The sequence below is a fragment of the Pelodiscus sinensis genome, chromosome 32 (assembly GCF_049634645.1).
Source record: "Pelodiscus sinensis isolate JC-2024 chromosome 32, ASM4963464v1, whole genome shotgun sequence".
NCBI classification, from domain to species: Eukaryota; Metazoa; Chordata; order Testudines; family Trionychidae; genus Pelodiscus; species Pelodiscus sinensis.
In genome coordinates this window covers 5,169,334-5,194,397 of record NC_134742.1, presented here as the reverse complement: position 1 = coordinate 5,194,397, position 25,064 = coordinate 5,169,334, and the positions used below count along the sequence as shown (strand labels likewise).

Genomic DNA, 25,064 nt, shown 5'->3' with positions numbered 1-25,064 from the left:
TGTGTGAAAAGATTTTATTTCCTATGGAGCCATTTCTTTCTAAGGTTTATACCAGTGCCGGTGCATGACCCTCTGTGCAGAGTTAGCTCTACTGACACGGGATGGCACCAGGACCATTCACTCTAAGCGCAGTGAGTGAGAGTGGAGTGGGGAGCCGAGGAGGCGCTTGTACAGCGGGAGCAGGGGCAGCAAGACTAGGGTGAGTATCCCGTGGGCTGGGGCTGAACCCTGCAGGGGGATGCTCAAGATGCTCAGGAGTTAGGGGCCCTCTCGCTAACCTGCAGTGTCACAGCTGGTCTGTGTGTCCTGGGGGCAGCATGTGGTGCCAGTCAGGTGAGGGAGTTGGCCCACAGCTGGCACAGACAAGGCAACACTAAAGGGGCAGGTGGCAGGAAGGTGACTCCCCGCCCTGTGTACCTGGGAAGCCGCACAGGGCAGTAACTCACTGTGGCTACATCTACACAGCAGGCTTCTTGCACAAGAACTGTTTTGTGCAAAAGGTCTTGCACAAGAGAGTGTCCACACTACCATGAATATTCTTGCTCAAAAGCACAGCTCGCACATGGCAGTGTGGACGTGCTTTTGTGGAAGAAAGCTCTGATGGCCATTTTAGCCATATGGGTTTCTAACGCAAGAAACCCCTGTTGCCCATCCACACTGCCCTCTTGCACAAGAGGGCTTATTCCTTGTGGGGAGAGGAACAACTCTCCCACAAGAAGCCCTCTGTTCCGACGCTTTGCTGTAAATTTACTTGCGCAGGAACACACATGCAGTTTAGACACTCTGCAAGTTTTTGCACATAAACGGCCATTCCTGCGCAAGAAGTCCGCAGTGTAGACGTAGCCTGCAGGTTTAGGGCAGGTACATATCTCACCCCAGAACCCAGCCCAGTGCTAAGGGCCGAGGGGGGAGCTGTGACCCTGGGGTGTGTCTCAGTCCCAGCATCTCCCAGGCTCTGCCTAAAGCCACAATCCAGCCTGCTGGGCCTGAGCGCAGGGTCCTTGACATCCCACAGACACGGACACGGCTCCTTGGTCCCACTGGTTAGATCACGGCAGCGTCTTTCTGGCAGAGCCATTGGAGCTCAGCATCACACGTCTCCGACTGAATCCGGCTGCCTGTGATCCCACCGCAGCTGTTCCCATCCACAGGGCCTGAGACGGGGAAGCTGCAGAATGGAAGTGAGTCCGTGTCACTGGGGTTCCCTTCCACAAGGAAAGGCCCCTGGTTGAGTCTTTCCTCCCCTTTGCACTACTGGGAGTTTGGCTCTGCTGTCGCCCTTCACCTGTCACCTCCCTGCAGAGCGTCAGCCAAGCCACCAGCCCAGGAGCTGAGAGGAATCAGGGGACTCTGGTAAGGAACAAACCAGGCTGAATCCCAGGGGGGGAGAGGAAACCTGCCCCCCCTACCACCACCATGAGGGGCGGCTGCAGGGAGCCTGAGGGCTGGTCTGGATCAGTGTCCCCCAGCTTTTTCTATGTGCCGGACCAGCAAACCCATTCACAAATGGGCTGGTGACATTTTATTTGCATATTCATTTGCCTAGTCCCAACCCAGTCCCTTGCTCCCCAGTGCCCAACAACTTTTGCCCCCCACCCCAATGCCCTTTGACCCTTTAACGTCTGATCCCTACAGCCCATGCCAACACCCTCTTACCCCATCACCCCACCACACCCTCACCCATCACCCCTTGGTCCCCATCCCACCCCCACATGCCCTAGAGTGAGTCTGCCCCCTCTAGGGCATGTGGCTGTTACTGCTGTGGGCAGGGGAAGCAGCCTCCTCCACTCCCCCTTCCCCCTGGGCTGCCGGCTGCTCCTCCCCAGCACGATGCACAAACCAGGGTGATGCTGTTCCTCTGCCCAGCTCGCCTGCAGGCCCCGAGCCGGTCGGCCTGTGTGAGTCTGAACCCCAGGCTTCCCCTTTCCCAGGCCCATGCTAAGGCCTGAACAAACCTGCCTTGTGCGGTGTCATTCGCTGAGCTTTGGCCTGCTAACGTGCGGCAACATGGCATGTAGCGTTCTTGTGGGCAGTGGGTGAGCCCCTGGCTGAGGGAGACAGGCTCCCCCTGCCCCTTCTGCACCCCCCAGTCCCAGCCACCAGCCCCTGCCCCCCACCCTCCAGCCCAGAGCTGTCAAGCAGGGTGGTTGCAGACGTTCCTGGCCCCGGTTGCCCTGGAGCACTTGAGTGTCAAGCTGTGGAGGCAGTGAGGCCCCAGCACCCCTAGTGCACCACGCATGAAGGCCCTCCCAACCGAGTTTCCTAGTCCAGGACTGGGCAGCTAGAGCAGCCCCCAGCATCTGGGAGCCAGGAGGAGGGGGCAGAGGTGGTGCATTTGTAACCCACACACCTAGGCTACGTCTACACTGCAGGCTTTTTGCGCAAGAACAGTTGTTCTTGTGCAAAAACTTGCAGAGTGTCTACACTGCATGAGCGTTCTTGCACAAGTAAATTTACAGTACAGTGTTGGAAAACAGGGCTTCTTCCGGAAGAGTTATTCCTCTCCCCATGAGGAATAAACCCTCTTGTGCAAGAGCTCTTCCACAAGAGGGCACTGTACACAAACAACATGAATTTCTTGTGCAAGAAGCCCCTATGGTTAAAATGGCCATCAGAGCTTCCTTGTGCAAAAGAGCAGCCAACACCCTCTTACCCCATCACCGCACCACACTCTCACCCATCACCCCTTGGTCCCTGTCCCACCCCCACATGCCCTAGAGTGAGTCTGCCCCCTCTAGGGAGTGTGGCTGTTACTGCTGTGGGCAGGGGAAGCAGCCTCCTCCACTCCCCCTCCCCCTGGGCTGCCAGCTGCCATTCCCCAGCACGATGCACAAACCAGGTGATGCTGTTCCTCTGCCCAGCTCGCCTGCAGACCACATTGCCATGGATGCTCTTACGCAAAAGCACATGGCAGTATGGACGCACACTTGTGGAAGACCTTTTGCACAAGAACTCTTCCGCAAAACAGTTCTTGTGCAAGAAGTCACTGGGGTGGGACTCACCACCCAACTCCCCTTGAAGTCAGTCAGTGACAGGCACCTGGACAGCTTGGTGAATCCTGTAGTCTCTTGGTGCCTCAGTTTTCCCCCACCTGTAGCATGGGGCTAACAGTCCAGCCCTGCCATACCGGGGAGTGAGAGGATCAATACAGTGAAGGCCGTGAGGTGCTCAGATACTGTAGTGTTGGGGGGCAGGGCAGCACTCGGCACCTTGTCCACACCAGGAGGTGTTTCTGGGGCAGTTACAGTGGAAACTCCCAAAGTGCAGACTCAACCCTGGCCACATGTCAGTGCTTCTTCTACCCCGGCAGCTTCTGCCAGAGCCCCCAGTCAGCACCAGCTGTCCTGAGACCAGCCCAAGTGTGTTGGTAGAGTGGTCGTGGCACTAAGGCTCATGCTGGTGGTGCAAAAATGCCCTGAACCAAGGTGGCGAGGCTGGTCACACGTCTAGGTGCAGGCCAGGCCTTAGACAGACGCGTATTTAACAGCAGCACGTCGGACAGCAGAAGCATTTCCCAAACATCTCAGACAGAGTCGGTCAGCGTCGGGCAGCACTCACCGTGCTGGGTCTAACCGGGAGTCGTCCACCCAGGTCCACTTCCCCCCGGGGGCTGTCACTTTAAGTCCAGTCCAGACAGGGTTTGCATTTTGTGTAACAGCCTGTAAGGAGTCCTGTGAGGGGCAAGCAGAGGGGAGGGGTGAACAGGCTCTAACAGGGTGGAATTCCCTCCCTGCTCCTGGATTTATTATCTGCTCTGGGCTCTGGCGGCTCTGCCCAGGCCGCTAGCAGGAGAACCCATCGGCACCTCAGTTAACTCACCCTCATGCCTAAGCAGGCAGGCCCCAGCACCAGAGTGGGGGAATATGACTCTGTGCAGATCTGGTAGCACAAGCCCCAGCCCTTGGTGTCACAGGGTGAGCTGCCTCTGTAAGGGAGCCCTCAGTTCAGCCTTCCCTGTGACTAGGAGCCCTGGACCCAGGGTTCGGGTGATGGAAACAGGTGTGGAAGCAGGGAATAGAAAAAGGGAATTTGTGTGCAGCCATTTTAGTTTGTTAGCCTAACTCTTGCTCTGCTACTAACTGTGAGGCCTGACAATGCGATATTTGTAGAGACGCTGTCTCGCCTTGCTTTGAAAATAAGGATGGAATGCTGAATGCTGACTCCGGCAGGGACCTTGAGATAGGGTAGCATCTGGGAGGAACTAAGAAATAATTGTTAGCCACTGGTGTATGTAATGGAAAAATTACCGTATATATACTGCCTCTTTTGCTTTTTGTATTTGAAAATCTGCCTAAGGGGGGGGCTTCCCCCCGCCCGAATCAGGCTACCCTTGCAATATTGCTCGAATAAACTGCCTCTGGCTACTCGTTGCTTACAAACGCAGAGTGAGGGCTTGTTTTCTTCCACACAGGTGACCCGGTACCAGGCCTGGCGGGGTTATTAGGGCAGCCCCAGATCAGTCAGGGCAGAGGTGCTGACTCTGTGGCTACGTCTAGACTGGCATGATTTTCTGCAGATGCTTTTAATGGAAAAGTTTTCTGTTAAAAGCATTTTTGGAAAAGCACGTCTAGATTGGCACGGTCGCTTTTCTGCAAAAGCACTTTTTGCGGAAAAGCGTCCGTGCCAATCTAAACGCGCCTTTGCGCAAAAAAGCCCCAATTGCCATTTTCGCACAAAAGAACTTTTGCCTGAACGGGAGCAGTGTAGTATTTCCGCAAGAAGCACTGATTTCTTACAGTAGGAAGTCAGTGCTTTTGCGGAAATTCAAGCGTCCAGTGTAGACAGCTGGCAAGTTTTTCCGGAAAAGCGGCTGATTTTCTGGAAAAACTGGCCAGTCTAGACACAGCCTTGGATTGTTCGACTTTTGGGACTTTGGGAGATTCGTGGCTGGGGGGAGGGTCTTTGCTCATGTTTGGTCTATGAATCCAAGTTGTGGTGTTTTCCCAAGTTAATGCTGATGTCGGTTACCTCATGTTATTAAAGGTTTGCTGCTAGGCTCTGTGCTTGCAAGAGGGAAAGAATTGCCTCTTTGAGGCGCCCGGAGGTGTATGCAAGATTTGGGTGGGGGCTCGAGCCGGTGTTATATTACCTTGTTGGGAGGAGACCCCTAGATACTGTACCCGGCCCTTGCTGCTATTAACTTGGCCTGGCAGAAGGTTTACATTAGTGAAAAATTTTACGCTACGTCTAGGCTGGCATGATTTTCCGGAAATGCTTTTAACGGAAAAGTTTTTCATTAAAAGCATTTTAGAAAAGAGTGTCTGGATTGGCAGGATGCTTTTCCACAAAAGCACTTTTTGCGGAAAAGTGTCCGTGGCCAATCTAGACGCACTTTTCCACAAAAAAGCCGTGATTGCCATTTTCACGATCGGGGCTTTTTTGCGGAAAACAAATCTCTACTGTCTACACTGGCCCTTTTGCACAAAAGTTTTTCAGAAAAAGACTTTTGCCCAAACAGGAGCAGCACAGTATTTCCACAAAAGCACTGACAATCTTACATGAGATCGTCAGTGCTTTTGCGGAAATTCAAGCGGCCAGTGTAGACAGCTGGCAAGTTTTTCTGGCTGCTTTTCCGGAAAAAGTGGCCAGTCTAGACACAGCCTTAGTGAGTGCTCAGCACCCTGCTCCCTTCCCCCCTCCAGTGCCCCCTGCCTGCTGGGTCCCCAATCAACTTCTCGGGGGTGAAAAGCCTGTGGGAGCCAGCTGGGCAGTGCGGGGCGGGAAGCTGCAGGGTTCTGGTTCCGAGCCGTGTGTGCATCAGGCAGGTGCCCCGTAGGGGAGAAACCCTCCGGTGTGAGTTTGGTTAACTGGAGGAACAGGAAAAGTAGGGATATTGGGGACGGGGGAAGAGCCAGGCTGGACAAACCCTGCACACGTGTCTCTAGGTAGAATTTCATGGGTCTGTATTTTGTTACCAGCTCCTCCTGGCTCTGGAGCATGAGCAGTCGCGAGTGTTTCCCCGAACAGTCCTCCCGGCTCCCAGCCCAGTCTTTGCGCTCCTCTGACAGCCAGTAGCACTTGTCCCCACGTTGCAGCCAGTTGACGGGGCAGAGTTTGCACCCGGCGCCCCCTGGAGGGAGAGATGGGAACAGAGGTGTCGTCAGTTCTGAACAGTCAGGCTGCAGCTGGTTAAAAATGTTCAATGTTCCTTTTGGATCAGGGTGACCAGACGTCCCATTGGGGCTGGGACAGCCCCTTTTCTAAGCCTGGTTCTGGTTGTCTCCAGCTCTTTGGCAAAAAGGGCATGTGTCCCATTTCCTCTTTCCAACTTGATCAGTCGGCAGCAGCCAATGAGACCCATGCCCCCTCCTTCCAAGAAGTGGGTGCAGGGACAGTCATGCCATGGAGGCAGGTAAGGGCTTGGGCAGGGGGAAGGCAGGGTTTGACTGAGCAGTGACACCAGCCCTGCCCTGAGAGAGCTAATCCGACACTGTTTCCTGTTTCCCTTTCGGAGATCTGGACACCTTATTGTCAATGGAAAATGCCATTTTTACCAGGCAGAAATACCTTGGGCACCATCGTTCCTGTGTGTGTGTGGGGGGGGGGGGGTTCTCAAAATGGAAATAGTGACACGGGTTGAAGGGGAGAGTCTCATTCTGTTTTGGAGGGGAAACAAAGTTCTGGACATTGCTGATGTTGCCCCTACAAAGCCATCAAAAGCCTCCAGCCTGAGTGTGCTAGCGAGGGGTTTTCTCAGGGGTCAGTGCACACACAGCCAGGCAGACTGTAGCCAGGCAGGGCTGGGAGGCCAGAGGAGAGAATTCGCTTGGAGCCTTTACACCTGGAGTGGGCAATAATATTTGACTGGGGACCACTTCCGAAATGTGTGAAGTGGCCCCGGGCCAACCTGGACGTGGCAGGGCCTCAGGTGGAAGGATCAGGGCAAGAAGACTTCCCTGCTTCCTCACCCACAGATCCTGATTAGTCTGGGGTGGGGGAGAGTGCAAAGTCTTTGCCCCCACCCCCACAAGAGAAGGACCAGCTGTTCTGAACAGCTGGCAGTTCCCTTCAGTAGCTCATGCCCATGGCAGTGGGAGGAAACTTCACATGCTCCCTGCTACCCTCCCCCCCGCCCCCAGGCCAATCAGAGCTTCAGGGCAGAGGGAGCCCTGCCAGCTTGCCAGAAGCATGCAGAGCTTCTAACCACCACACACTCCTTGCAAAGTGGGAGGAGACTTTGTGTGCTTCCTGACTGACTGGGGACAGGGGGAGTGTGCAAAGTCTTTCGCTCCCTGCCCTGCGACATATGGTGCTTAGAGTCAGCCCCTGTTGTAGAGCTACAGCAGCCATCACTCACAGCTGTCTGCAACACCCTCAGGAAGGCTGCCTGGGTGGGAGATCAGCATCTCCCAAGGCCTATTGTTTTATTCCTAATGACCAATTGCCTCCAACAGGCCCTTCCTCACTCGCTTCTAGACTAAAAGCAACTTGTCTAGTGGGCCTTCCCCAGGTGTAACTAATTTGAATATGCAGATAGATAGTTAATATCCAGCACTTCATCTACTAAAATAGGATCATTATATTCAGCAAATCAGAACCTTTCCAATGGCATCTCCTCATAACTAGGTCATAATCCTACCTAATCTCACTGTGAAGAAGATGGGGAGTAGAGTGTTGCACTGTCCATGGTAGAAACGCTAGTGACTTTGCCCAATATTTAAGTTAGGCTCCGCAGCCTGTAATTGCCAGGATCCCGTCTGGAGTCCATTGTAAATAGGAGCATTGAATCATAAGCAACCTGTCAGGCATAGAACTCTTCTCAAATACTGGGGAGTCTGAACCTCTGCCCTTCCAAAACACCTCCAACAATTCCAATCAGCTATGGGATACCTCTTCAGACATTTCCCTATCACAGTATATGGCACTGTTGTGTGCTGCTGGACAGCTGCATTTCAGTAGTGGGGAAATGACTCCTGTGAGTTCAATATAGTTTGTAAACACTTTGGCTACATCTACATTGCAGGCTTCTTGCTCAAGAACCATTTTGCACAAGAGTTCTTGTGCAATAGGTCTTGCACAAGAGCACATCCACACTGCCATGTGCTTTTGCGCAAGAGTATCCATGGCAGTGTGGACGCTCTTTTGCGCAAGAAAGCTCTGATGGCCATTTTAGCCTGTTGCCTGTCCACACTGCCTTCTTGCACAAGATGGCTTATTCCTTGTGGGGAGAGAAATAACTGTGAATACTGTGAACAAATGGGCTACGTCTACACTGGCATGATTTTCCGGAAATGTTTTGCATGTGTCTTGTGTCTAGACTGGCCAATTTTTCCGGAAAATCAGCCGCTTTTACAGAAAAACTTGCCAGCTGGCTACACTGGCCACTTGAATTTCCACAAAAGCACTGACTTTCTACTGTAAGAAATCAGTGCTTTTTGTGGAAATACTATGCTGCTCCCGTTTGGGCAAAAGTCCCTTTTGCGCAAAACTTTTGCACAAAAGGGCCAGTGTAGACAACTGAGATTTGTTTTGCGCAAAAAAGCCCCGATCGCGAAAATGGCGATCGGGGCTTTTTTGTGCAAAAGCGTGTCTAGATTGGCCACGGACACTTTTCCGCAAAAAGTGCTTTTGCGTAAAAGCATCCGTGCCAATCTAAACGTTCTTTTCCAAAAATGCTTTTAACGGAAAACTTTTCTGTTAAAAGCATTTCCGGAAAATCATGCCAGTCTAGACGTAGCCACAGCGTGTAGTCAACCTGTGAACTCCTTGCCAGAGGAGGCTTTGAAGGCTGGGACTATAACAGAGTTTAAAGAGAAGCTGGATAATTTCATGGAGGATAGGTCCATAAAAGGCTATTAGCCAGGGGATAGAAATGGTGTCCCTGGCCTCTGTTTGTCAGAGGCTGGAGAAGGATGGCAGGAGACAAATCGCTTGATCATTGTCTTCGGTCCAACCTCTCTGGGGCACCTGGTGCTGGCCATGGTTGGCAGACAGGCTACTGGGCTAGATAGACCTTTGGTCTGACCCAGTATGGCTATTCTTATGTTCTTATGTAACTTTTGTGCAAGAAACCCTCTGTTCCAACTCTTTTCTGTAAATTTACTTGAGCAAGAATATGCAAGTTTTTATGCAAGAATAGCCATTCTTGCACAAAAAGCCTGAAGTGTAGACGTAGCTGTCATGATCCAACCTCCATAGAAATTGTGTTATTGCACCCTTTTTTAAACTGCTTGGCTACATCTAGACTGGCATGATTTTCCGCAAATGCTTTTAACGGAAAAGTTTTTCCTTTAAAAGAATTTGCGGAAAAGAGCATCTAGATTGGCACGGATGCTTTTGCGCAAAAGCATCCATGGCCAATCTAGACGCGGTTTTGTGCAAAAAAGCCACGTTCGCCATTTTCACGATTGGGGCTTTTTTGTGCAAAACAATATCACATTGTCTACACTGGCCATCTTGCACAAAAGCATTTGCGCAAGAGGGCTTTCGCCCAAATGAGAGAGTCATTGTATTTGCACAAGAACACTGACGATCATACACTAGATCATCAGTGCTCTTGCGCAAATTCAAGCGGCCAGTGTAGGCAGCTGGCAAGTTTTTGTGCGCAATTACTTGCCAGTCTAGACGCAGACCTTGTGTTCTAGCAATGGGGATTATTCTATCCAGTAGGTGTCAGTCCTGCTCCTCGACATACACAGCTGAGAATTATTTATTTCACTTTCAAGATTGCCAGCTCTCTGAGGCAGGCACTATTTTTGGAGGATGAGAGAGTGAAATAACTGAATGACATAGCCACAGCATTTACCTTGCCCCCACCAGTTGAGACAGACAAAAATTAAAACTGATTGAGGAGTTTGGGTGGGATACTACTTCACTGCTCCTGCATCTAAAGCATTACAGCATATTGAAAAGCTCTGCAGCTACTAAAAAAAATCACCCTTCTGTCTGGACATTGTTTTCCTGCTGCACTTATGATGGGAGCTGACAGACAATACACGACCTTTTTGCACAATGAAATTCTTCACAGAACACTTTTTGCATTGGAGTGTTTCTTGCTTTTATTGAAATAACCTTCTGCCTCCCCAGGCACTCTGCCTGAAAAATGAAAGTTTACTTCTCTCATTAGCCCCCTGCATGCTGTCACGTTAGCAGTGTTGACACCTGTCATGTTTTTATCACGAGTCCTGTGAAAACTGATGTTTTCTTTTATGCCCCAGCTCCTGGTGTCAAAGGAATAGTTGAGACTTTCAGTTTCATTAAAGAAAGCTCCTAAACTCATAATGACAGAGAAAAGCTTGACTGTAGGACTCAAGGGCTGCATCTACACTGGCATGATTTTCCGCAAATGCTTTTAACGGAAAAGTTTTCTGTTAAAAGCATTTGCGGAAAAGAGCGTTTAGATTGGCACGGATGCTTTTCCGCAAAAGCACTTTTTACAGAAAAGTGTCTGTGCCAATCTAGAAGCACTTTTGCGCAAAAAAGCCCCAATTGTCATTTTCGCGATCGGGGCTTTTTTGCGCAAAACAAATCTCAGCTGTCTACACTGGCCCTTTTGCGCAAAAGGACTTTTGCACGAACGGGAGCAGCATAGTATTTCCGCAAGAAGCCCTGATTTCTTACATGAGATTGTCAGTGTTCTTGCGGAAATTCAAGCGGCCAGTGTAGACAGCGGGCAAGTTTTTCCGCAAAAGCATGTGCTTTTGCGGAAAAACTTGTCAGTCTAGACACAGCCAAGGGGTTCAGAAACCAAAAGGCAAATAGAAACAACCCAAGCTGTATAATTTTCCTAAAATAAACTAATCTCATACTTTTTAGGGCCTCGTTCAGGCTATGTATAAACTGCTGTTTGTTTTCAGCAAAAGATACTCAAATCATGCTCTCATTTGCAAAGCTTCAGATGTTCCTTTTTGCAGAAGATGTTTTTCCAGTAATTGGTACCGTGGGAATGTTGGGAAAATGTTGGGACCCTTGTGACGGGGCGAGCCAGCCCCGTACTTAACTCAGAATTTAGCCAGGTTACCCTGTCTAAAGTAGCCCTGCCCCCATGACCCTGCTGAGCATGCTCAGTTTGTAGCCCATCATATAAAAGCCTGTGGAGAAGCCCAGTCTGGGCTTACTGCTGGAGGAGAAGGACCTCAGAAGGGAGTGCCTGACCAGCACCAGCCAGCCACTCAGAGGGGAGGCAGCAGAGCTGCTAGTGCGATTTGGGACATCTCCACTGCTGCCTACAAGGGAGGAACAGCCCCTGGGGAATTAGAGGACCCGGCAAGAATGTGGGAAGGTACCCCATCAGACCAGGTACGAAGTGGCCCAGGGAGGGTGCAGGAGCAGCCTCTCCTGCCCTAGGAACCTCAGTGCGTTTGAGACAGATTCCCCACCGAGGGAGTGGTGGGCCCTCCTGCCACTCACAGGGCCCTGGGCCAGGACCCAGGGGAGTAGGGTGGCCTCCCCTGCACTGCGCCCTTCTCCCCCCCCCCCCTTCCCAGCGACTTGCCTCACAGCCCCTTCAGCCCTGCCTTAAAGGGCCAACCAGTGTCTGGGAATAGAGACTCGGGCTGGTGAGCCCTGCGTTAAAGGACCAAACACCAACTTGGTGTAAAGACTCTGGCCAGCAGGCCCTCCCTGAAAGGGACGACCAGTGACTGTGTATAGAGACTTGGGCAATTGGGACCCTGTGTTAAAGGGACTGTCACCAGCTTTGCCTAGGGACTCCGGCCAGTGGGCCAGCAGGCACAGCTTTAAGGGGCGACCCATGACTGTATATAGATACTCAGCGTACTACCCCTACCCTCTGGAGGAGGCAAGAAAGGCCGTCCCATGACACGTGATGAGGCGAGCCAGCCCAGCACAGAACTCAGAGGCTACGTCTACACTGGCATGATTTTCCGAAAATGCTTTTAACGGAAAAGTTTTCCGTTAAAAGCATTTTTGGAAAAGCACGTCTAGATTGGCATGGATGCTTTTCCGCAAAAGCACTTTTTGCGGAAAAGCGTCCGTGTCCAATCTAGACGAGGTTTTCCTCAAAAAAGCCCCGATCGCCATTTTTGCGATCCGGGCTTTTTTGCGGAAAACAGTACTGTGCTGTCTACACTGGCCCTTTTGTGCAAAAGTCTTTCGGAAAAAGACTTTTGCCCGAACGGGAGCAGCACAGTATTTCCGGAAAAGCACTGACAATCTTACATGAGATCGTCAGTGCTTTTGCGGAAATTCAAGCGGCTAGTGTAGACAGCTGGCAAGTTTTTCCGCAAAAGCGGCTGATTTTCCGGAAAAACTGGCCAGTGTAGACACAGCCACAGGGTTTACCATGTCTAAAGGAGCCCTGGCCCCATGACCCTGCTGGGCATGCTCTGTTTGTAGCCCAGCTATAAAAGCCTGTGGAGAAGCCCAGTCTGGGCTGACTGCTGGAGGAGAAGGACCTCGGAGGGGAGCTCCTGACCAGCATCAGCCAGCTGCCTGGAGGAGGTAGAAAAGGCCGCCCTGTGACACCCCTTATTCCTCAAAATGAGGTTTACTGGCTCTTGTGAAAAATAGTTTTTTTTCCCAACATTTGTCCCCATCTACACAAGGCCAAATACCAGAAAAGCCTCTTCCACAAAAAGGATAGACAGAAGATATGCAAATCACACTCATTTGCATATCTTCTGCAAGGGAAAAACCCAGGGCTACGTCTACACTGGCACCCTTTTCCAGAAATGCTTAAAACGGAACAGTTTTCCGTTATAAGTATTTCCATAAAAAGCGCGTCTACATTGGCAGGATGCTTTTCTGGAAAAGCACTTTTTGCAGAAAAGTGTCTGTGGCCAATGTAGACACGCTTTTCCGCAAAAAAGCCCCAATCGTCATTTTTGCGATCGGGGCTTTTTTGTGGAAAACACTACTGTGCTGTCTACACTGGCCCTTTTCCGGAACAGTTTTCTGGAAAAAGGACTTTTGCACGAATGGGAGCAGCATAGTATTTCTGGAAAAGCAGCTGATTTCTTACAGTAGATTGTCAGTGTTTTTCAGGAAATTCAAGGGGCCAGTGTAGACAGCTGGCAAGTTATTCCGGAAAAGCAGCTGCTTTTCCGGAATAAGTGGCCCAGTGTAGACGCAGCCCAGCAGTCTAGATGGAGCCTCAGGGTTTATGAATGTTGGCGACCATACCACAGGAGTAATGTATTCAAAGGCGTCTCACTATGAATGAGAATTTGGACCATTGTATTTCGAGCTCAGTGTCCCTTTCCTGTGGTGGCTGGTTTCAGTCACAGCTAGATCGCTGCCAACTCATTAAGGGAGAGCAGCTTCAGGGGGCAGAGGAGTGAGTCTATTACAGAAAAAAACAACAAATGGTCTGGTAGCACTTTATACTCTAATAAAACATGGAGATGGGATCATGAGCTTTCATGGGCACCGCCCATACCATCTCCATGTTTTGTTAGTCTATAAAGTACTACCAGATCATTTGTTGCTTTTTTCATTAAGGGAGAGAGAGTCACAGCTCTAGGGCAGTAGGAGTGCGGTTACCTGTCGAGCTGTTATGCTGGGGTCCACATAGAATTGATTTCAAGTGATTCCGGAAATGCTCCAGGCTGGAGCTGCATTCAGTACAATTGACAATTCCAGTTTCACTCTTCTCAGGTGTATTCCAAGTTCCTCTACACTGTCCTTCACAAGAGCCCTGCAACTGGGAAACTTCAAAAGAGCAACACTGTCAAAAAAATCACTTCTATTGCAGAAATTTAGGGACTAATAAAACTATTGTGTGCGCCGGGGGCGGGGTGTAAAATCATCACACAGTGCAGCATCCAGCCAGTGCTGGATTAACGCATGAACCATAGGAGCTACAGCCCAGAACCTCGGGCTGAGGGGACCTCTGCAAAAATAAGTCCAAGTGGTCACCAACCCGCTGATTGTGATCGACTGGTGAATCCTGTTGCATCTGCCAGTCAATCTGCTGCAATCTCCCCTGTTCTGGGCTGCTGAAAGTCCAGCAGTGCAGCAGGCTCAGGCAGGTGCCAGCTTGCCATGGCCTCACTCTACACCCGGAAGCTGTCAAGTGCTGGACATCTCTGTGACCCCTAGCAGGGGAGGCAGCTCTACATGTTGCCCCACCCCCAACAATATCCCCACAGCTCCCATTATCCAGGGAACTGGCCAATGGGAGCTGCGGGGGCAGCGCTTGTGGGCACAGGCTGTGCACAGAGACACGCTGTCCCTCTCCTCCCAGGGCACACTGAGATGTGCCAGCAGCTGGCTGCTTCTGGGAGCAGTGTGTGGCCAAGGCAGCCTGCCTGAGCCTTGCTGTGCTGCCGGCCAGGAGTTGCCTGAGGTACCCAGGGTCCCTGCAAAATCTCACAGATTTTGGATCAGGGCCCACAGGAGAGTGAATCCAGCCCGGTACCCATCACACTGGTGTGCAGACACGGAATCCCACTCACTGAGCACACAGGTGCATTCCTGTCTCCCACCCGCATCTCAGAGTGATCCTGCCTGAGCCAGCCCACACACCGTTCATGCCTCCAGCCCTTAGTCTTGTTCCTGGGACATTTTCCCCTGGCGGTGGGCGATGCCTGCGAGTTCATTCACACCCCGACTGGACTCGGGATGGGAATGTCATTCAGATTTGGGATGAGAAGAGAATTCATGGGACAGCATCAAGCCCAAATGGGTCAATAGGTGGGTGCTACTTACCCCAAACTCCCAGCGCTATCACAGCTATTGTCAGGACGATGTTCCCAGCCCATCCGGCCCCCACAGCGATGCGATGCCAACGGGGACACGGAGGGGAACCTGTAAGAGACAATGTTTGGAGAAACACCCTCAGCTCCCAGGCCGTCTGCACTGGCACTTCACAGCACTGTAGCCGTCTGGCTCAGGAGTGTGAAAAATCACCCCCCGTTTTCCCCTAAATGCAGCAAGTTAAAGCACTTCAGTGGGGCTGAAGTCTTGCTGGGCCCTGGGCAAGGTGGGAGTACGGATCCACTTAGGTAGAGGTATGGCAAGAACAGAAGGGGGGGGGGGGTCAGGCAGTCAGCCCTTAGCGCCTCTCCCGCCATCACAGCCGTGTGAGTGTCACTCTGGCGCTCCCGTGGCAATTCACAGGGCCCGAGTCTCTGGTCACTGTCACTGGGGGTAGCGCTGGGGGTGCCTGGGAGCCCCGGGCCCCTTTGAATCTCTGAGCCCCATGGCAATTGGTCCCTTACCCTGTGGGTGGGCCTGCAGTGTTGAAAAGCAGCGTGCAGCAGGCTACAGAACTGGGCTCGCACAGACTGGTTCCCACAGGGCGCTGGGAGAGCTCTCTGCCTGCACTCGTGCCACGGCAGCGCCTTACACTGCTAAGTGCCCACAGAGCCCCGGTGTGAGCATTAGCAATGATGCTTGTTCTTCCCCAGCGCCCGCTGCAGCCTCCTGCCGAGGGACGCCCACTCCTCTGCATGGACCCCTGGGGCAGCGTTAGCAATGGCAGCCTCTTTCACCAGTCCTCCCAGAGGCACAGTCATAGCATTTCTCCACTGTCCCTTATGAACAGATGGAAATCACTGTGTACATGTGCTACTCTGCCCTCGTGGGCACTGGGTCACCCCATGGCTTGGGGAGACAGGCCCCCCGCAGCCCCGCCCACTGGAGCCCTTGGTTCTCCTCCCACTGTGGCCTGCTGGCCCCTGCCCAGCCTCCTCCCCCACTACCCTCCAACTCTGCTATTTGGCTGCTGGCCTTTGCCCGCTTCCTGCCCCCAAGGTAGCACCCCAACCTCCCCTGGCCCTGGAGCTCTGGAGGGCCAGCAGGCAGCACAGCCCCACCCTGCCCCACCCCTGGAGTTCCGGAGAGCAGTTGAGCAGCACAGCCCCACCCTGCCCCACCCCTGGAGCTCGAGAGCAGGCAGGCAGTGCAACCCAGTCCGCCCCGGCTTGGAGCTCTGGAGAGGAGGCCAGTGGCCGTGGCACAGGGCTGGGCAAGGACAGATAAGGCAGTTTTGGGAGGCAGCACCTTCCCCTGCCTAGGATACTCCCCTCCCATCTCTGCCCTGCTTCATGTCCTTTCTTATGGCCTCCCTATAAGGTAACATCATGGTCAATGCCTAGCTGGGCTTCACGGGGGGAGGGAGACACAGTGAGGGAGACCAAAGGAGCAGAAAGCAATCTGTAAGTATTTATAAACAGAAACATCTGCTTACGTTACACCTAACTCACCCGACACATTCAAACTACGTGCACTAGAGAAAGGGCTAGAGACTAATTTCTTGTTATAAATGAAACCTGTGGCACTCTTAAGGCCACTCGCAAGTTTTGAATCGCTACAGAAGGCTTCCATTTCTTCCTGTCCTGGCCAATGTTAATTCTGAGTCAATTTAAAAATGCATCCTTCGGTTCAGAAAAGTGGATCTTTGTGTGTGGATTTTCAGACACCTAATTCAGATCACTACTGGGACCTCTACAGAATGGATCATCCTGGGATTACAAGTGGATGCAAACAGTGGAAATAGAGGTGAGAAATTATTGTCTGGTATAGACGTGTTCAGTACCTGCCACAATATGGTGCCTGTTCCTAACTAGAACCTCTTGGTACCGTTGCCAGGTAAATTTTATAGAAATTAAAGCTGAATGCTTTATGGTGGTGGTTGTGTTTTCTGTCTTTGTTTTAAAGTGGCTTGTTTACTTTACCTTAAAATTCCTCAGGAAAATTATCTGGTAGTTTTAGACTGTCATGAATTTGTTCAGGTTCAAAGGTTTTTAAGAAAAAAATGGAAAAGTCAAAGTTATCTTGATATTGGCGCTTAACATCTGCTTTTAATTGTAATATTGTGACTTCACAATTTTAACAGCAATTTAGTAGACAAGTTCATTTTAATTTCAGCCTTAGACCCTGATCCTGCACAGATTTCAGCCCAGGTGTAATGTTAAATCAGTGAGAGTCTGCTTCAGTGGGATGACTCATTTGAATTAAGTTAAACATGCTCATAAGCATCTGAAGGTTCAGGCCTTAGGACGACCCCCAATACCCCAATGAACAACACACGGACCCTCAGGATCCCTCCTGCCAACCCCACAAGAGGAAGGCCTCTATATGGATCCCTTCTAATGGTCCTAACAAGAATCTTGACTTCTCCATCAATTGCTCCCACAAACCTGCACAGGGTGACACTGTCAGCAAATAACGTGTAACACAGAACCTCAGCCATGCAGAACACAATGCTGTCCACAGCCTCAAACACAATTCTAACATCAGAATCCAAGAGGTTGACAAAGCGGGTGCTGTCCTGTAGTAATCATGAACAGAACAAATTATGAACAGGAAGCTTCCAAACAACTCACCAACACCACAAGCTCCTCTACTCAGATCCCACTAAAGAATTCCAAAAAAACCCCCAACCAACCAACCAAAAAACCCCAAACTCTAATCCACCTGCTCATGAAACTCCCTGCTACAACTTGGGGCCCAATCTACACAAACATTCCCTCAAATCTCCAACCAGGAGTTTTCAATCTGCTCCCCAAGATCCACAAACCTGAAAATTTCAGACGTCCCATCATCTCAGGCACTGGCACACTTACAGCAGGATTATCTGGTTATACTGACTCTCTCCTCAGATCCTACGCCACCAGCACTCCTAGGGTATGTCTACACTAGCTTGTTAATTCAAGCTAGGTAGGCAAAGTAGGTGACCGGAGTTGCAAATGAAGCATGGGATTTAAATATCCCGGGCTTTATTTGCATGGTCCCGTCCGGTCGCCATTTTGAAATTCCACTAGCCCAAACTAAGTCCTTGGTTCGAATAAACTGTTACTCCTCATTCCATGAGACAGGAATCTTTCTGAAAACACCACCCTGACCACCCTGGATGTAGAAGCGCTTCACACCAAGATTCCACATGAGGATGGATTACAGGCTGTCAGGAACACCATCCCCGATGACAGCACTGCATACCTGGTTACAGAGCTCTGCGACTTTGTCCTCACCCACAACTATTTCCAATCTGGGGACAATTTTGTATCTTCAAGTCAGCGGCATGGCCATGGGCAGCCACATGGCTCCACAATATGCCAATGTCTTTATGGCTGACACTGAACAATGTTTCCTCATCTCTCGCCCCCTAACATTCTTATTGTGCTTAAGCTACATTGATGACATCTTCATCATAAGGTGACCCTTGAAGAATTTCACAGGGATTTCAACAACTTCCACCCCACCGTCAACCTCAGCCTGGACCAGTCCACACAAGAGATCCACTTCTTTGATGCTGCAGTGCAATTACATGATGGCCACATTAACACCAGCTTAGACCAGCAATCTTCCAACTGCTACAGTTACCTACATGCCTCTAGCTTCTACCCCATGCACATTTCACAGTCTATTGTTTACAGCCAGGGCTGGCCCGAGCCCTTTGGGTGCCCTGGGCCCAGGCATGCGGCGCCACCCCAGGGCGTAGGGCGCATGCGCAGGCCCGCCTATGCATGGCCCTGCAGCCGCAGAGGCAAGGGCACAGTTGGCCGGTGCCACGGGTCCGGCGCTGTGGGAGCCGGGCACGCGGCTCCTGATGGCAGCTGTAAGGGATGCCATGTGTTTCTTACAGCTGCTGCCAGGCGCCCCCTGTGGGTTGACACCCTGAGCAGCTGCCCGGCTCGCCCATGCCTCCGTCTGGCCCTGTTTACAGCTGAGCCCTAAGATACAACTGGATTTGCTCCAGTCCCCTGGACAAACACCTACAGGATCTCTACCAGGCATTCCTAAAACTGAAATACCCACCCAGAGAAGTGAAAAAACAGATCGACAGAGCCAGACCCGAACCAGCTTCTTCAAGACTGGCCCAACAAACAAAACAACAGCCCACCGCTGGTCATCACCTACAGCCCCCAGGTTAAACCCCTCCAGCGCGTCAATGATTATCAATACCCCATCCTGGAAAATGACCTCTCACTCTCAGGCTACGTCTATACCGCACCTGTCTTCTGCAAAAGCATATGCAAATGAAGTGCAGATTAGTATATTGCCACACTTCATTTGCATAATTAGGGGCCATTTTTGCGTAAGAGGCTTTTGCCTCATTTTTTCAGGAAGAATGGCTCTTGTGCAAGAGGGAGGTTTAGGCAAAAAGGAGCCATCTGCACAGCTCCTTTTTGTGCAAAAAAGGCCCCTAATTAATTATGCACATGAAATGTGGCAATATGCTAATCTGTGCTTTATTTGGATAAGCTTTTGCATAAGAGCGATGCGGTATAGACATAGCCTCACAGTAGACAGGCCAATCCTTGCCTACCGACACCCCCCTAACCTGAACAAATTCTTTCAACAACCACACAGCACACCTCATATACACTCACCTAGAAACCCACCCCTCCAATCAACCCCGATCACATCTACATAAATGTCACCATCACAGGGCCTATCCACATAAGTGACCACATCAGAGACTGATACAACTGCACATCCACCAGTGAGATCTATGCCATCAAGTGCCAGCCATGCCCCTCAGCCATGAATATTGGCCAAACTGGACAGTCTCTGTGTCAAAGGACTAAAGGACACAAATCAGATATTCAAAATGGTAACACACAGAAACCTGCTGGGGAACATTTTAACCTGCCTGGGCACTCACTAACGCAGGGGTGGGAACCTCTGGCTAGCAGGTGGGATCCAGCCCACCAAGCAATTTAATTGGGCCCTCTGGGGGAGGGGGATCCAGCACCATGAAACACTGTGAGGGGTTCCTGGGGCTGCTTTAAAAGCTTCCCCCAGACTCTTCTGCAGTGCAGCCAGATACTCCCAGCTGCTCTCCTGCCCGTAGGAGACGCGTGCAGGAGGCCTGGCTGGAGGGGGAAGCTCGATGTGCTGGATTTCTGTGCTTCCTGCCCTTCCCCTGCACCAGGCAGCTGCAAAGAGGTTGGAGCTATTCAAGAGATAGGCAGGGACTGGGAGGGAAGAAGGAGGGAGGGGAAGCTCTCATGTTCCTTCCCTGCATGAGAGAGGCCATAGTGGGGCCGGCTTCTCCTGCTCCCCCAGTCTTTTCCTTGCATGGGATAGCCACACGCTACCAGCAGTGCCCCCTTAATGTTTAAGGAAGCGAAGGGAAAGTCTCTTGCAGAAGCGGGAGAGAAGGGAAAACCCATCACCAGTGTGAAAGGGCAACTGTCCTGCACTGGCCCTTTAAGGGCAAAAATGCAGCCCTGAGTAAGGGCTGAGAGCAAGCCCTAGCTGAGAGCCAGCCCTGGCTGTAGAAAGAAGGGCTCCTGGAGGGTGAGGAAGAATCACTCTTGCCCTCGCTAGAGAGCGGAGGGACCTGGCTGCCTGGGACGCAGGGCTGGAGAAGGAAAGTGGAGCTGGGGGGCACTGGCTTGGCCTCATCCCCAGGCTGCAGGGTCTGAGGCTACTAGGGCTGTAGGGGAGGAACTAGGGTTGGCAAAGGCAGCAGGCCCAACTCCCCCTCCCCCCCGCCCTTGCCAATGCCAAGTGGCCATTTCAGGCTAGATGAAGACTGGCAGTGGGTCACTGAGGCAATACAGGTAGTTCGAACTAGGGCTTTATTTCGAACTACCGGGTCCCTGGCACGTGTAGACGTGGGTAGTTAGTCTGGACTTGTAAATTTCAAAAATGGCGACCTGTGAGGAAGATACAAATCAAGCGCAGGATATTTAAATCCCAAGCTTGATTTGCATCTTCGAATGCCTACATTAGCCTCCCTAGTTTGAACCAGGGGGCTAGTGTAGACATACCCTGACTTATTACACAGACATTTCAAAAGCCAGCAGGAGAGAGAAGCTGCAGAACTTTGTTTCATGTACAAGTTTGACATCTGCAGTCAAGGTTTGAACAAAGACCTGACCTGGATGGGCTCCTGCATTCTACAGCCTAATGATGGAAAAGGCTCAGCACCAGGTACTTACAGCCCACTCTGTTAGCCTCAGTTAGCGTGGCTGCTCTAATTGACATTCCCCCTCCCCACCAAATTTTTTTCCTTCTCTCTCCCTTCTCTCATCCCCTCTCTTTCTCTGCTATTTGTTTGTACTCTGGACCTCTTACTCCATTCATCTGAGGAAGTAGGTTGTGCCCACAAAAACTCATGATGCCATCTACATGTGTTGTTAGTTTCTAAGGTGCCGTAGGACTATTCGTTTTTTTTAAGTTTGTTCTGTTAGGGTATGTCTACACTACCCCCCTAGTTCGAACTAGGGGGGTAATGTATGCATACCGAACTTGCTAATGAAGCCCGGGATTTGAATTTCCCGGGCTTCATTAGCATAAAGCCGGCGCCGCCATTTTTAAAAGCCGGCTAGTGCGAACCCCGTGCCGCGCGGCTACACGCGGCACGGACTAGATAGTTCGGATTAGGCTTCTAATCCGAACTATCTGTACGCCTCGTGGAACGAGGCGTACAGATAGTTCGGATTAGGAACCCTAATCCGAACTATCTAGTCCGTGCCGCGTGTAGCCGCGCGGCACGGGGTTCGCACTAGCCGGCTTTTAAAAATGGCGGCGCCGGCTTTATGCTAATGAAGCCCGGGAAATTCAAATCCCGGGCTTCATTAGCAAGTTCGGTATGCATACATTACCCCGCTAGTTCGAACTAGGGGGGTAGTGTAGACATACCCTCACAGACTAACTTGGCTACCCCTCCGAGGCTTTCCCCAACACAAAGTTCTGCACCCTGGTCACAAGCATTTGGAGGATGGAGCCCTTAGTTGTAAGACACGAAATACAGTAAGGCCAAGGGTCGTGGTGATTCGTCATCACTGACAAGTTTAAAATCAAGACTGGAGGTTTTTTCTACATCTGCTCTAGGAATTGTTCTGGGAAATTCTGCTACACAGGACAACAGACGAGATGATCGCACTGGTCCTGTCTTGCCTTGGACTTCATGAATAAAGGTCCCAGTCCTGCAGCCACATCCATGTGAGTCGGCCCTCGTGTCCATTCACTTCAATGGGATTCTGTGCAGGTGGGACCCATAAAGGATCAGATCAGATCATAGGACTAGGGACTAAATTTCCATTAATTAACACAGAGCCAGTCTTTAATATAACAAAATCATATAACTGAGACTAAATAAACGATGTACAGTCAAATTCAGCTCTTAGATACAGTGATGTGTGTTCAGAGCAACTTCTAGAGTTACACTGATGTAACAAGCAGAATCTAACTCCTAACATGTTTTTCAAAAGTAGATCAGATCCTGTCTGCAAATAATATCTAAAGTGCCTGGAAACAACTTTATGCCATTTCACAAGAATTAAATTTAATGAAATTGCCACATACTAAGCTACGTATTGCTGTGATGTAAACATCGACCGTTAATAAAACTCCATCACACCCTTCAGTAAGAAGTACAATAAGAAGCTATACAATAATTCAATTATGCTCACAAGTTCTAAGTGTATATCAAGAAGGAAAACTTCCGAGATGAAGGAAACCCATATGATAAATAGCTTGATTAAATACCTGGATTACTGAAGTGAGATTTTTAAAAACACCTGTTACTAAGGCACTTTTGAAAATTTTATCTTCATGTAAATCTGTAGTCGTACTGTACGTATGAAAAATATACTCTAAATATAGTTATTTAATAGTTGATAATTTCCCCCCAATCTTCAAAATAGCATGATTTTAAAACTCATTTAATATAATTTTTCAGGGGAATCACAAATTATTTATGATACTCTGTTTATATGCTTTACATTAAATTGTAACACATTTGTGACATTGCATCCCTTAGTCTTCATGGAAATATGCTTAGGAACAGGAATATTCCTAACTCAAATATGCTTTATGCAAAATATTGGGTATAAGATCATTTAAAAGTTCTAATCTGCTGACTGAGTCTGTTCTATTTCTGAGTATGAATCATTCCCTTATTTGAAATTAGAAATGTGAAACATAAACCTGTTTACTGATCTAGACCTGTGATGTGAGCAGAATTAGTGGTATTTAAGGATCATACTGCTGGGTATTTAGGGCAATGAGTTGTGAATAGTCTTGCTTCTCCTGTGAGCCTCAACTACAGTTGGCTGCTGGAAACCATTTTTGACACTATATTTTTTTCACTCAGAGTGAGAAAAGTTTGAACTGAACACAAGGGCTGTGTCTAGACTGGCCAGTTTTTCTGGAAAATCAGACACTTTTCCAGAAAAACTTGCCAGCTGTCTACACTGGCCACTTGAATTTCCGCAAAAGCACAGACGATCTCATGTAAGATTGTCAGTGCTCTTGTGGAAATACTATGCTGCTACCATTTTGGTAAAAGTCCTTTTGCGCAAAACTTATGCGCAAAAGGGCCAGTGTAGACAGCCTAGATTTGTTTTCCGCAAAAAAGCCCCGATCGCGAAAATGGCGATCGGGGCTTTTTTGCAGAAAAGAGCGTCTAGATTGGCACGGACTCTTTTCCGCAAAAAGTGCTTTTGTGGAAGAGCATCCGTGCCAATCTAGATGCTCTGTTCTGAAAATGCTTTTAATGGAAAACTTTTCCGTTAAAAGCATTTCCGGAAAATCATGCCAGTCTAGACGTAGCCAAGGGATTCCCATATGCTGCAAAATCTACATAAAGGCATGAAACCAAACAATAGGGGTGGCTGTGAGATGCCAGGATACTCCTGGTTACCACCCAAGATGACTCCAGGGAACATGACTCTAGCTACTCACATCCTATATTTTATGCTTAATAAATAAAATAAATAAAATCACTTTTGTTTATTAATAAACCCAGTGTACATAATTGTTATGGGAGGGGACACAACAGCTGTGCATCTCTCTCTTTCATTAATAAAGGGGGTGAACAGCATAGTGAGATGGATTTATCGGGTTCTGGTCCCGCAGGGGCTGTGCACCTGGGTCTCAATAACTGAGACCTTGTCAGCGTTGAGTGAATCAAAGTGTTTGTGTTGCTCTGCTGTAGACTTTGACCCCCAATTTTGTGAGTTTGCTGGGAGAACCAGATGTTCTGACTCAGCAGGACAGTGCGGTGGGGTGCCCTAGAGGGCAGGTAGGCAGGTACAGTAGTAATTTCGGCACATCAAGTGACAATCTCAAGAGGATCTCTGTGACCAAATCCATCACAACATTTTGTTACATTTTCAATATTCCTAAAACACCGATAACTCTTGATAGTCTCCACCAGTCCCACCCATTCAACCCCCTTGGCCAGGTTCATCTCTGGTTCCGTCTTCCACATTCCTCACTTACAGGCCTTTCCTCTCCCTATTTATATCACTCCCGAGGTCAGTAGACCCATCCTACTTGCCACCATTATCTAGACCAAGTGGCACCTGAGGCGACGAGCATCTTCAATGCTCCCCCCCACTCCGCCCTGTTAAAGTTTTGAGTATCTTATATTTTACTGCATTTGTAGACATTTTCCCCAAGCCTAAACCCAGTACCCCAGCTAATTCCATGCGTCACTTGCCCCTAAATCCAGCCCTGCCCACAGTACCTACCATCTGTCACATTCTTCATGATCCTCTGCACATAATTGGCTCCCTACCTGGTCTCAGATTCCACCTCTTCTCTCAGGTTTGTGGATTTTAACCCTCGCTCACACATAACAAATTCTCATCTATGAGCCTCCCATATTCCTTCTGCTCAATCATTCTATGTAAAACTCACCCAATGCACTGCTCTCTGCCCCCCAACTATAACCTACTTACTATGGACTGTTACCTCAATAGTTTGCTGGTATGTCCTGCAAACACATGAAATAAATAGGAAGGTCCCGTATAAAGTACAGCTATTGCATTGCACTTGCATTTGCAGGCTTAGAATGTCAGCAGCTAGTAAGTTTTCTGTGACACGCTGCACTACCAACCTAAGATGCACTCTATTACCTTAATAGATTTCAGTTGCCAAATGCTGAGAGCAGTAAAGGTTTTCCCATTAGCTAAATCCTACCATACATAAAGCACAGAGCTGCTCCTTGCCTCTAGACAAAGTTTCTCTAAATTATTTGTGCTGTCAGTCAAACAATAAATACTTTAGACAAATGGAATCCTCCCCAAAGACTGCTCGTATTGATGCAAAAGTAAGAAATTAAATCCACTCACTGAGGTGCGGAGATTGTTTTGGTGGCCTTGGAGAGAAACTGGCTCCAGGAATGTTTAAATCAGCATAAACTATTTCTCCAGCCATGGCAAGGAGAGAGGAAGATGTGAGCGTACAGTTGTATC

At 49.9% G+C, this 25,064-nt stretch overlaps 1 protein-coding gene across 1 annotated transcript; it reads right to left on the bottom strand.

Annotated features, from left to right (window-relative positions):
• LOC142823293 (killer cell lectin-like receptor subfamily B member 1B allele A) lies at positions 1-25,064 on the bottom strand. Its single transcript, XM_075914203.1, has 6 exons — positions 24,942-25,064; positions 14,611-14,709; positions 13,444-13,611; positions 5,916-6,070; positions 3,559-3,671; positions 1-1,168 (listed from the first exon to the last, which is right to left on the bottom strand). Exons 1-6 carry the CDS (start codon positions 25,024-25,026, stop codon positions 1,045-1,047), a joined length of 744 nt encoding a protein of 247 aa, XP_075770318.1. The 5' UTR covers positions 25,027-25,064; the 3' UTR covers positions 1-1,044.

Excerpts from the sequence above, each read along its gene's own strand:
- LOC142823293 (XM_075914203.1), bottom strand. The coding sequence starts at position 25,026 with ATGGCTGGAGAAATAGTTTATGCTGATTTAAACATTCCTGGAGCCAGT. Across the intron at positions 13,612-14,610 it reads GATAGCGCTGGGAGTTTGGG|TTTCCCAGTTGCAGGGCTCT; the intron begins GTAAGTAGCACC and ends GCTCTTTTGAAG. Across the intron at positions 3,672-5,915 it reads TCCAGAGCCAGGAGGAGCTG|GACTCCTTACAGGCTGTTAC; the intron begins GTAACAAAATAC and ends TGCCCCTCACAG.